Genomic DNA, 12,145 nt, shown 5'->3' on the forward strand with positions numbered 1-12,145 from the left:
CTACATCCCACTGTAAGCCACCAATTCCCATGTTTCACACTGGATAGTAGGACTGCAGAGTCGAGTTTCCTAGGCTAGATTCCACTCCACTAGGAAACCCTTACAGACTGGGAATTTGCAAAATCAATCACACTGGTGGGTTTCGCACAGCATATTAATGAGTTGCAGTCATTCTAAATGAACCTGTTTTCCTTTTTTTTTTCATTTGCATATGTGCCCTTTATGTGTTCAGGAGGTAATTGGAGCCCATGGAAACAATTTGGGTTGCTTTCGCATCTTCGCATAGAAACACTTCTCTCTCTCTCTCTCTCTCTTGTTGTTCAATGTATGTGTAGCTGCAAAGGCATACAGGAATGAACCTCCACAGCCATGCCAATTTCCCCCCAGTCTGATTGGCTGCACCTGTGTAGCTTTGCATGATGTTCAACACACACACAAAATGAATAAAAAAGAGAAAAAAAGGACTTTCCTGCAATGGCCAGACAATAATGGATGTGTTGCTATAGATCTGTAAGCAAAATGTGGTCATACTCACTGCAACTGGAGAAAATGTGCTTGAGAGACTTGTGAAATGGTGGGCACTCAGAGAATCTGCCCACAATGTGCTGGACACACTACACAAAATGACACACAGGCAGATTCTCCCTGAAATGGCAGATGGTGGCTGAACCTAAGGTGAATGGGTGGAAGGAAAGAAAATAAAGCATTTCCTGCCTGCTGTTTGTGTGGGTGTGCTTCCAACCCGGGATTGTGCAAAAGGATTGCTGGTTTAATGATTTTTTTTTTCAAAACACAGGTTGGGAGAAATATGATGGGTCTGAGTTGTTTTGGGGGAGATACCCATGCAAAATTCTTCCCCAAAGCACTATATATAAAGTTCTGAAGATGTTATATTTCTGCTGTGTAGAATCCACCATTGTCAGTCTACCTCACTGGGATGTTATTAAGAGAAAATGAAAGAGAGAAAAAATGATTTAAGCCCAATGAAACAAACTGAAGACATAAATGAACGGTGCCTGCTAACCACCATACAACCCATAGCTAACAAAGGATTGCAAACTTCTCATTTAATGTGGTGCTGTGTGGTTTCCAGGCTGTATGGCCATGTTTTAGCAGCATTCTCTCCTGACGTTTCACTGCATCTGTGGCTGGCATCTTCAGAGGATCTGAATCCTCTAGCCACAGATGCAGCCACAGATGCAGCCAGCCACAGATGCAGCCACAGATGTAGGTGAAATGTCAGGAGAGAATGCTGGTAGAACACAGCCGTACAGCCTGGAAACCACACAGCACCCCAGTGATTCCGGCCGTGAAAGCCTTTGACAATACATTCTCATTTAATGTTGTCACCAAGAAATAATGAGATTGCCTATTAGATGATATATTAGCTGAACAATTAACTTCATAACTGAAAAAGCCATTTGAGATGGACCATGTAAAGCACATAATGAATTTCATAAATCTGAGTATTGTTTGAAAAGAAGGAGCCAAATTATATTGAAGTGTATATTTTAATTTTGTTTTTTGCCGCCCATACGGGGGAGGGGGGGGGTGCCAGCTCAGGTTATTGAAGTGCATAGCAACTTTTAGGCTTTGGGTATTTCAGTTGGAGACCTCTTTTTTTTTAAATTCCCTTTCAGTGATTGAAACTATGGAGCCTATTGAAACAATAAATGAAACAACAATAGCTACATTTATCCTCCTGGGATTTGGGGATGCCCCAGAACTTCAGATTCCTCTCTTCTTGGTTTTCTTAATAATCTACAGTGCAACCATGGCTGGAAACATCATCATCATTGTGTTAGTAACCACAGATCGTCACCTTCACACTCCCATGTACTTCTTCCTTGGAAATCTGTCCTGTTTGGAGACCTTCTACACTTCAACTCTTCTGCCCAGGATGTTGGGGAGCTTGCTGACAGGAGACAGAAGCATTTCTGTTGGGGGATGCTTCATCCAGCTTTATTGCTTTGGTACACTTGTAGTTGCGGAATGTTACCTCCTGGCATCAATGTCATATGATCGATATTTGGCAATATGCAAACCCCTCCAGTATGCAACCCTCATGAGCAGAAGACTCTGCTTTCTATTGTCAGCTGCATCTTGGCTTTGTGGGATAACAGTTATGACTTTAGTCATGAGTTTGATGTCCCAGCTGAAATACTGTGGTCCCCATGAAATTGACCATTTCTTTTGTGAGCTGACCCCAGTCATTAACCTAGCATGCAGTGACACTTCTCTGGTGACACTGGTGGGACTCACAGTTTCTTTCATAGATACGGTTCCTTCCTGTCTTCTCACCTTGCTGTCTTATGTGCATATAATTGTTGCCATTGCGCAAATCTCATCTGCCGATGGGAGAAAAAAGGCCTTTTCCACCTGTTCTTCCCACCTCATTGTAGTTTCCATATTTTATGGTTCTCTGATATTTGTATATGCGCTACCAAAAAAAGAAACTCTGAAGGAAGTGGATAAGATCTTCTCCGTCTTCTACACAGTCTTAACCCCTCTAATGAATCCCCTTATTTATAGTTTAAGAAACAAAGAGGTTAAAAAAGCTTTAAGGAGACTTGTAAATAAATGTGGGATTTCTAAATTATTTGTTAGAGATGCAGAGTAATTAGGTCAAACTGGTCTGGAATAAAATCCATAATATGGAACAATTTTTGTAAGCTCCTGTAATGTTTTCCATTCCATTTACATCTTAGGATGCTCAGCTTTTGCAGTGGATGTATAATGGAATGGAGCAACAGAAAAAGAAAAAACAATTTTCTTCCAAAATCCTCTTTATCCTGCTGATGCATTTATGATTCCTTGAACCAACTGTCAGCATTATACGATAGTAACAGAACAGGTTGTATTTCAGCTACTTTTTTCAAAGCAGTATATGATACTGATGGAGGGGGCATAAGAGAGAAAGAAATAAAATTACACAGTATAGTCAGGCCTTCCGCACATACACTTTCAATCCACTTCAATGCACTTTGCTGGATTTTACTGTGCGGAATAGCAACATCCACTTGCAAGTAACTGTGAAAGTGGATTGAAAGTGCATTGTTCCGCATGTGTGAAAGGGGACAAAGACCACACTTGAAGGGAAGTCCACATAAAAGGTAAAGTTTAGCAGGTAGAATAATTCCAATAAGTAAAAGAGTGTGGTTTTTTTAAAAAAAGAGTATCTGATAAGCGTAGCTTTAGATGTTAGTCGTGGACAAGCTCACTTGATCTAAAAGCTACAACATAGCTTTTAACCAATGAAATAGCTATATACCTGGTATGATCATGCATGGTGTACAGAAAATTAGATGCACCCGAATAACCGGGGGCAGCCATTGCTGCCGGGGTGAGCAACGGAGCAAAATAAGGGGCATGCATGGCTTGACGGAATGCTGCAGAACCGGGTGCAATGATTGGCTCCCAGCCGTAAAGGCGGGAGGAGCCGGGATATATAAGGACGACTCTCCCAGTCCGCCCCCTTCCTGGTGGCGAGACCCAGCAAGGCGTGGCCCACCCACCCTCCCTATGGTCTTAGGGGTTGGGGGGTTGTGGTCCTTACTGTCGCAGTCCTGGCGGGTTTGCAATGGGTGTCGCACATCTGGGGAGAAAACGAGCCTTCCGGCTGGGTCTCCCAGGCTTGTGCCCTGTGGAAGGGCCGGGGGGTGGGGTGGGCAGGCTGGCAGGCCGGCAAACCGGGCTGCTGCCTGACACCCCAGGGAGTGGGGTTGGGTCGGGCCGATAGGCGGCCATAGGCTTAGCCGGTGCCTGACACCCCAGCAAGCACTGGAGGAGGGCGGGCCGTTAGGCGGCCTCGGGCTTAGCCAGTGCCCGTCTCCTCAGCAGGGGCGGGAAGGGTGAAGCCGGAGTGTTATCTCTGGGGCTTCCCTTCACGTCAGTTTCTAAATGGAGATTGGGATGTGATGTGCGACCTGTTTGCCGCCCAGCTCTTATATACATAGTTCATGTTTGATTATGTTATTGAATATTAATAAACTGGGCTGCGGCCCATTCCTTTCCAGCCTGTCGTTGTTGTGTGATTATTGAGCGAAGAAAGGTCTCACCATCTGCAGCAAACTATAAATTGCAGCCAGAAGCGCAGAGGCTACTCAAGTAATCACAGATACGGCTTGGATTGAAATAGGGCCGCAGCCCTTTTTATTTACGTAATTCTTAAAAGCAAAACTGGGCAATCAAGAGGAGCGCATCATCTCAGCCAATCAGCTTCCCTGGATGGTCCCGGCTTCACCCCATTTATTGGGGAGGACAGAGTTCCTGCGCTATGGGGTATCCGCCCCATTCTTTTGTGGGCCAGCCATCTGGGGTGTCAGGCTTGCCTGCAGAGGCCCTTAGAGGCATGCTCCCTGAGCCCACCCCTCTCCAAGACTCTTATGGAGGCCCCCCAAAGGCAGGGTTGTCCGGCATGCAACCTCAGTCTTCCCAAAAACTACGCGCTCCACTGTCTAAACTGCCCCCAAAGGACTGTGCAGCAAAAACTAAAATATCCCATCCCTTCTGGGAGGGCAGGTGAGTCAGTTTGCCTCAAGGCGTCGAAAGAGGCCAAGGTGTCGAAAGAGGCCCAGGTGTCGAAAGAGGCCAAGGTGTCGAAAGAGGCCAAGGTGTCGAAAGAGGCCAAGGCCATATGAAAGTAGCTTGCTCTACCATAAAGCCCGCGTATGTCAGCCCGCATATTGCTGGGTGATAAGGTGTAGCCGTCCGGCAGCCCAGGGACACGCATGCGCCTTTTTCTGGAGCCTTTTCTGGTGTCCTGCCCCCTGTCGCAATTACGGGCCTAGTTGATTCTAGTTCCATTATTTATAGCTTAAACTTCACTGTGTTGAAGAATGTGTAAAAGAGATGGTTTGTTCTGCTGTCTTCCTTTTGCCGGAAAAATACAAGTTTTTTTTTAAAAAAAACTCTGCCTGTCTCCTTTGTTTCTGCATCGGAGGGAGATCCAGGGCCAGATTTCTGGCTAACAATACTTACCAGATAAGTTTTCATTACTGGTGAAAACATATAGAACTCATAACCAATAAAGCAGGGTTGCAAAATGGTCATTGGGATAGCAACTATTGAATTAGCTTGTCAAAGAGAAAAACAGCTGGTCCTCGATTTTAATGTAAACACCACACCTTTGTGAATAGTAGAGAAGCTCGTAAATCTCAAAATACTTATCACAAACAATGGCAAGGCAACAGGGAACATTCTCTCTCCATTACATTACAGGATTTATTTCCTACTTTGATTTATTTCCGTAAGAATTAATGATTTCATTGTAAAAAATGAGATTATTCTATGCATATGGAACAGCCAAATAGAGGGAAAATGCCTCTCAAACTATTTATGGTTAGGTTAACGTTCAGAAAACTGTGCAGAGTGAAAGGCAAGAGATCCTCCTTCCTCCATGTCAGTGTTTCTCAGTTCAATTGAACACTCCTTTATTCTTAAACAGGCAGTTGCTGCAGATGCTTGTGGCTCTGGGGTTGAGAGGAATAGCTCGGGGAAATGGAGCCCGATGCAAAATTGGGTTTTGCTCTCCCCATGTTTGTTTGAGTTTTTTGTATTTTTAGTGTTTTTTCAGTTTTTGGTCTGCAGGGGGCGCAGTTTGAGGCTAGCAGCATCAACATTTCAGCGTATCTTTAGGAGACTATCCTGATGATACCAGCCAGGTTTGGTGAAGTTTGGGTCAGAGGGTCCAAAGTTATGGACTCTCAAAAGTGTAGCCCCCATCTCCTATTAGCTCCCCTTGGAAACAATGGAGGATGGTGGCACCCCCTTTGGGAGTCCATAACTTTGGACCCCCTGAACCAAACCTCTCCTAACTTGGGTGGTATCATCAGAAGAGTCCCCTGAAAACGTCTGGAAATGTTGGTGCTGCTAGCCTAAAAACTGCACCCCCTGCAGGCCAAAAACTGAAATAAACTAAAAGGAGTAGAAAGAGTTTGGATTTATACCCTACGTTCAGTTCAGTGGGATTCACAGGTTCTCACTACTTCAGCAGAACTGGTTGTTAAAACGATGCTTGTAAACAACCAGTTGTTAAATTATTTGAATTCCACCTCTGCCTACGTTTCTCTGCTGTAAGGTGGCTTACAAGCTCCTTTTTCTTCCTCTCCCCACAACATTATTAATCAAAGACATACCTGGTTGATGAGTGGGGGGAGGGAGATGGGATGAAAAAAAATACTAAAAATTGTAAGTGTTTCTTAATTCTTATTCAAACCGTGTTGGATTTAGCTAAATGAGCAGAAATCGTTATGGAGTCCATATAAGCTTAATTGCAGCGATTGTCCTTCCAGAGAAATACACACACTGGTTCAAAGCATTAACTTTAGTAGAGCTCTTTGCTATATACTGGTAGTATTTCAGGATAAAATGTAGCAAATGGTTGAGTACACCTGTGGCATTTGAACAGAACAATTACATATAGAATTTGTCTTCTAAAATAAACAAACATGTATTCACATCTTTTTCATTGAAAGCATTATGGGTAGACAACAGCAAATTCTGGAAGAATTCAGAATAAATATGGGGGAAAATATGCATTTAAGTAATTTGTTTCTACCTCAGTTTTCTTGCCTTCTCCATTTTATTCTCACAACAGCCCTTGAAGCCAGTTAGTCTCTTTGAGAGTATCCCATGGTCAACCAGAAAGCTTCCATACCACAGTGGACTTTTGAACTCGACACTCCCTAGATTCTAGCCGACATACAAGGAGTAAGGCTCATATATAAAAGCTGAAGGTATTTCATTGTCCTGAACATTATTTTAATTATTGAGAACCGGAGCTTAAAGTTATATACAAGGATCCTTTAAAAAATAATAATAATACATCAATTTTAGATGTTTTTGTGCCAATTTATTGTGCTTGTTTCGAGCAGCGGCCTCTAATCTGCAGAACCAGGTTCAGTTCTCCTCATGATTTTTCCACATGAAGCCTGCTGAGTGACCTTGAGCCAGTCACATTTATCTCAGAACTCTGTTAGCCCACACAGAGGCAGGCAATGGGCAAACAACCTCTGAATTCACTTATCTTGAAAACTCTACAGGATTACTGTGACTTGACGACATCCACACTCATTATCTCCACTTTGCCTGGATCTGGAAGGATGGCTGTTATCATATAGTTCCAAAAAGGAATATAATTGGGGAAGCTTAAGCCATGTGTGGGATCAATGCAAAGATGAAACAGAATTGCAGTCTTCCCTGTGTGATCTCTGGATCTGGGTTCCGAATACCATCTTGGTCTCCCAAAAGGCTTACTTTTCAAGTACATATATTTTCCAACACATTTTTTTCAGGGCATCTTTTACCTCTCTGTTTCTCAAGCTGTATATGAGGGGATTGACCAGAGGAGTCAGAAAAGTGTAAAACACAGAGAATACTTTGTTCAGTTCTTTAAGGGTGGGGGTCTTTGGGAGCACATAAACAACGATGATAGTCCCATAGAAAATAGTCACCACAATAAGATGAGAGGAGCAGGTAGAGAAGGCCTTCTTTCTTCCAGTGGTGGATGGGATATTTACAATCGTGGAGATAATAGAAATGTAGGAGGTTATCGTTAATATGAATGGAGGCAGAGTAAGTAAAGGGGCAGTTATGTAGTTTGCGAGTTCCATTTTGTGAATATCACTGCAGGAAAGTTTCATGAGTGGGGTAAGATCACAGAAAAAATGGTCAATGATATTAGGACCACAAAATGTCATTCTTAACATCAGGAATAGCAATACTGACATAACCATGAATCCATTAACCCAAGAACCAGCAGCCAGTTGGAGGCATAGCCTGCCATTCATAAGAGTTGTGTAGCGTAAGGGTTTGCATATAGCCACATAGCGATCATAAGACATCATGGCAAAGAGATAACATTCAGAACTTACAAGAGCGGCACATAAATAAAACTGTGTCATGCAACCAGCCATTGACAAAGTTTTGTCCCCTGTTAAGTAGCTGAATAACATTCTGGGCAAAACGGTAGAACTGTAGCAGCTCTCCAAGCAGGACAAGTTCCCCAAGAAGAAGTACATGGGGTTATGAAGCTTCTTATCAATCACAACCAGCACCACAATGAGAACGTTTCCAACCATGGTTGCCATGTAGATCACCAAGAATACAAAGAAGAGCAGAACTTCTAGTTTATTGAAATCCCCAAATCCAAGAAGGATAAAATGTGTGACAAGTGATTGGTTTCCCAGATCTATATTTGTCATCTCTTATATCTGGAAAAAAAAGGGGGGAAAACAAAGATGTGCACACAATGAACGTCATAAACAACAGTAGTCAAACTCAAGAGAAGAAAGAAATGTGAGGACAATGAAAATACCCTTGAATATAGACAGATGCCTGGTCAGTTCTTACAGAGACCTTTTCACTTCTCAGTTTGGATGCTATGGAGCCCATTTCTTGGTAACATCAGGTATTTTAAATCTTCATTAAGGAGAATGTTATATTCTAAGCAAAATATACAGGTGTATATATATATTCCTCCAGGTGGCTCGGATACCCATAGGAAAATACCCCCCCCCCCCCACGATTAATTGTTTATTTTTTAATTGGATACAGGAACTTTCCCTTGGTTTTGGGACTTATGTTTCATAGGAACAATATTTATGTTATTCCTTAACAATATAAGAGCACCCAAAATATTTTTCAAAGGGCCAATTAAAGTATCCATTAGGTACCTCCCAGATGAGTGTCCATCATTTCAGTTCTCATTAGTCAGCACTCCATGACTCAGCAAGTAATTTGTCAGTTGTATTGGGAAAGCATTAAGTCAGATCATTCCAGTTTTTCCACAGATGTTGGCCAATTCCCAGCTTCTCTGGAACATTTTCCCTACAAGGCTTTTATCCATGTAGATCCTATCACAACCCTTTGGGTGGTTGAAATAGATGACTTGTCCTTCTTTTGCTGGCAGAAACCTCACACATATTGCTTGATGAGAACATACAATAAATTTTGATTTGACAGTAGAAGAAGAAGAGTTCGGATTTATATCCCCCTTTCTCTCCTGTAGGAGACTCAAAGGGGCTTACAATCTCCTTCCCCTTCTCCCCTCACAACAAACACCCTGAGAGAGCTCCACAAAACTGTGACTAGCCCAATGTCTCCCAGCTGGCATGTGTGGGAGTGTACAGGCTAATCTGAATTCCGCAGATAAGCCTCCACAACTCGAGCAACAGAGCTGGGAACCAAACCCAGTTCTTCCAGATCAGAGTGCACCTGCTCTTAGCCACTGCACTTAGCCACTATGCCACTGCTGCTCCCCAGTAATGGTTCATTCACAGATTCATACTGCCACAACACAGATGTCATCAAAAGATTAATGAAGATTGGTGACTAACCTTTAGGGTCTACTCCAAGCCATAAATGTTAGCTCTCTAAAATTCCGGGCAATATTTACAAGACTCTGATGAAGGCCATATTTTTACTTTCTGAACTTTATATTGAATCATGTTCAAAGTGTGGGTGTTGCGACCTCCAGAGGCCTACGCTGCCCGGACCCCGCATTCTCTGGGGACCCTAGATACTCCCACTATGTCCTCGTGTCATTCTCTGCGGTCAGCAGAGAGGCGAATCTACTGGAGATCCCTGGCCCCTTGATGACCAGCTGCACTGGTTTCTGACATCGGCCAGAGGCCTTCACAGCTCCTGGCACCCGCCTGGTGGAACACATTACCACTCAGCTGTCCGGATCTAAGGGACCTTTGAGAGTCTCACTTGGGGAGCACCGCCTGTAAACGCTTCAATTATTCCACCGGCCTTTGGGAGAGTCCACAGTCACTGATAATGCCCTTACTACAGTAGGGTCCCTTAACATCATTGGGACCCCTCACTCATTTTGGAAGAGGGTGGTATATGGGTCTCACGGGCCCTATTGTAGAATGTACCTGTTTAAAGATTTTTATGTTTTTTGTATGATTTTATGTTGTTCACTGCCCTGATTCCTCCCCGATAGGGCGGTATAGCAAGTTTAATAAATAATAATAATAATAATAATAATAATAATAATAATAATAATAATAATAATAATAATAATAATAATAATAATAATAATAATAATAATAATAATAATAATAATAATAATAATAATAATAATAAAGAATAAAGAATAAACCTGGACATTGAAGAAAACCAGCAGGAAAAAAGTGGGAGGAGAATTTAATGGTTGCTGTAGGTACCATGGACTACCAAAAAGACAAGGATTACAGATCAGTTCAAGCCTGAACTGTGCTTAAAATCTAAAATCTCAACTGAGACTGTCATACTTTTGTCACATTATGAGAAGACAAGAGTTACCAGTCTGAGAAGACAAGAGTTACCCAGCACCCAGCAACCTGTTCCACAACCTAGAGAAGAAAAGAGTTACCCAGCAACCTGTCACAAATGCTAACCTAGGTACCCCACAACTGACTTACCAAAAGGAGCAGGGACTTCCAGAAAACCAGAAGCTGGGATGAGCTGCAGAGAAATAGCAGGAGGGTTCCTGAACAGCAACAGTAGACCTCAGCAGTTCCAGATGAAAGGGTGGAGGCAGCACAGTCCTAACCCAGCTGCAATCATAAGTCCTCAGCAGCCTTAGACAGTGGAGCAGGGCTGGCACAACCCCAGGCAGACTACAATCAAGGAGGAGGACCAGGAAAGATGAAGAGCCAGTTATAGGCCAGCAGGGCTCAACAGACAGCTTGTCAGCAACTAGCAGACTGGAGCAGTGAGTTTCTAAGTGTGTGGGAAACTCCTGAGACAGATAAAAGGCAGGCAGGGAAAGAGGGATGAGGTTGGTGTGGTGCATGGGCTCAGGTTTGCAGGACTGCTGTAAACTCCCTGATGGAAGCAAGGAGCTGATGAACAGATGCCAGAGTCACTTCTTGTTTGTTCCACAAGAGTAGCCAAGTTCCTATGGGGACAAGGTGGACTATCTTGCAGGCATGGCCACAGAGGAGCACTCACACTAGAATCACTAACTAGCAAGAAGGTTACCTATTCTGCAGCCAAATTCTTTGGAGTCTAAAGGGCTAGACACATTTCTTGAGGAACTTTCTCAGGGCCCCCTTCATCTCCCGGTTTCTCAGGCTATATATCATAGGATTGAGTAGTGGAGTCAACACAGTGTAAAAGACAGCAAAGATTTTGTTTAATGCTCTCAACGTCTCAGTCTTTGGAACCACATAAACAAGCATCAAGGTCCCATAGAACATGGAAACAACGATGAGGTGAGAAGAACAGGTGGAGAAAGCCTTCTTCTTCCCCATGGTGGATGGGATTCTCATGATGTTCTGGATGATGAATATGTAGGATGTCACAGTTAATGTAAATGGTAGAAAGGTGTTGATGGATGCAAATATAGTGAGCACAAGCTCTATGGTCTTCGTTTCACTGCAAGAAAGTTTCACTATTTGGGTTATTTCACAGAAGAAATCATCAATATCCTGAGGGCCACAGAACACTAACCTTGATATCAATATTACAAATACTGACATCCCTATGAATCCATTGATCCAAGAGCCAACTGCCAGACGAATGCATAGCTTAGTGTTCATAATAGAGGCATAGTGCAAAGGTTTGCAAATGGCTAAATATCTATCATAAGACATAATTGCTAAGAGGTAACATTGTGCAGTGGCTAAAGAGGCAGAAATATAAAACTGGGCAATGCAGCCCCACAGTGGTATGTTTCCATTTCCAGTCAGGAAGCAAGCAAGCATCTTTGGCAGGATGGTGCAAACTATGAAGCTATCCAAGCAGGAGAGGTTACCTAAGAAGAGGTACATGGGTGTGTGGAGCTGTGGTTCAGAGATTATGAGGCCAATGATGAGGATGTTGCCAGCCATTGTGTTGACGTAGATCAGAAGAAATAGAGAGAAGAGAGGAATCCGCAGGTCCTGTAAGTCCCCAAATCCCAGGAAATTCACTTCTGCAATGTTGGTTTGGTTTTCCCATTTTTCATTTGCCATCGTTTATTCTTGAAAATAAAATGCATCATGAATATTTAGGCTTCTTTTGAGTTAAAACTGTCACACACACACACATACACACACAGCGAGAAAGAGAGAGAGAGAGAGAGAGTCAGATGAATCCAATCAGTTTTTCTACCTATGCAAGGTATCCCTAAAAGACTACAACAGTGTTGACATTCAAGACTATGGCAAGA

The 12,145-nt window shown here is 43.0% G+C and overlaps 3 protein-coding genes across 3 annotated transcripts; 1 reads left to right on the forward strand and 2 right to left on the reverse strand.

Moving 5' to 3' along the window:
- Window positions 1-1,168: 1,168 nt before the first annotated feature.
- On the forward strand, window positions 1,169-2,620 carry LOC125444194 (olfactory receptor 2C3-like). The gene is made up of 2 exons (XM_048516632.1): window positions 1,169-1,178; window positions 1,689-2,620. The coding sequence occupies exon 2, from the start codon at window positions 1,775-1,777 to the stop codon at window positions 2,618-2,620; it is 846 nt and encodes a 281-aa protein (XP_048372589.1). The 5' UTR covers window positions 1,169-1,178; window positions 1,689-1,774.
- A 3,858-nt stretch (window positions 2,621-6,478) lies between these two features.
- LOC125444195 (olfactory receptor 6B1-like) lies at window positions 6,479-8,081 on the reverse strand. The gene is given in 3 exon segments (XM_048516633.1): window positions 6,479-6,501; window positions 7,308-7,364; window positions 7,367-8,081. Coding segments are annotated over 3 exon segments (795 nt in total).
- Window positions 8,082-11,009: 2,928 nt separating this feature from the next.
- Window positions 11,010-11,825, reverse strand: LOC125444587 (olfactory receptor 11A1-like). The gene has a single exon (XM_048517086.1). The coding sequence runs from the start codon at window positions 11,823-11,825 to the stop codon at window positions 11,010-11,012; it is 816 nt and encodes a 271-aa protein (XP_048373043.1).
- Between the last annotated feature and the right edge of the window lie 320 nt (window positions 11,826-12,145).

This window comes from Sphaerodactylus townsendi, linkage group LG15 (genome assembly GCF_021028975.2).
Source record: "Sphaerodactylus townsendi isolate TG3544 linkage group LG15, MPM_Stown_v2.3, whole genome shotgun sequence".
In the NCBI taxonomy this organism is placed as follows: domain Eukaryota; kingdom Metazoa; phylum Chordata; class Lepidosauria; order Squamata; family Sphaerodactylidae; genus Sphaerodactylus; species Sphaerodactylus townsendi.

What these genes read in the sequence shown, in the direction of transcription:
- LOC125444194 (XM_048516632.1), top strand. Translation starts at nt 1,775, where the DNA reads ATGGCTGGAAACATCATCATCATTGTGTTAGTAACCACAGATCGTCAC.
- LOC125444587 (XM_048517086.1), bottom strand. Translation starts at nt 11,825, where the DNA reads ATGGCTGGCAACATCCTCATCATTGGCCTCATAATCTCTGAACCACAG.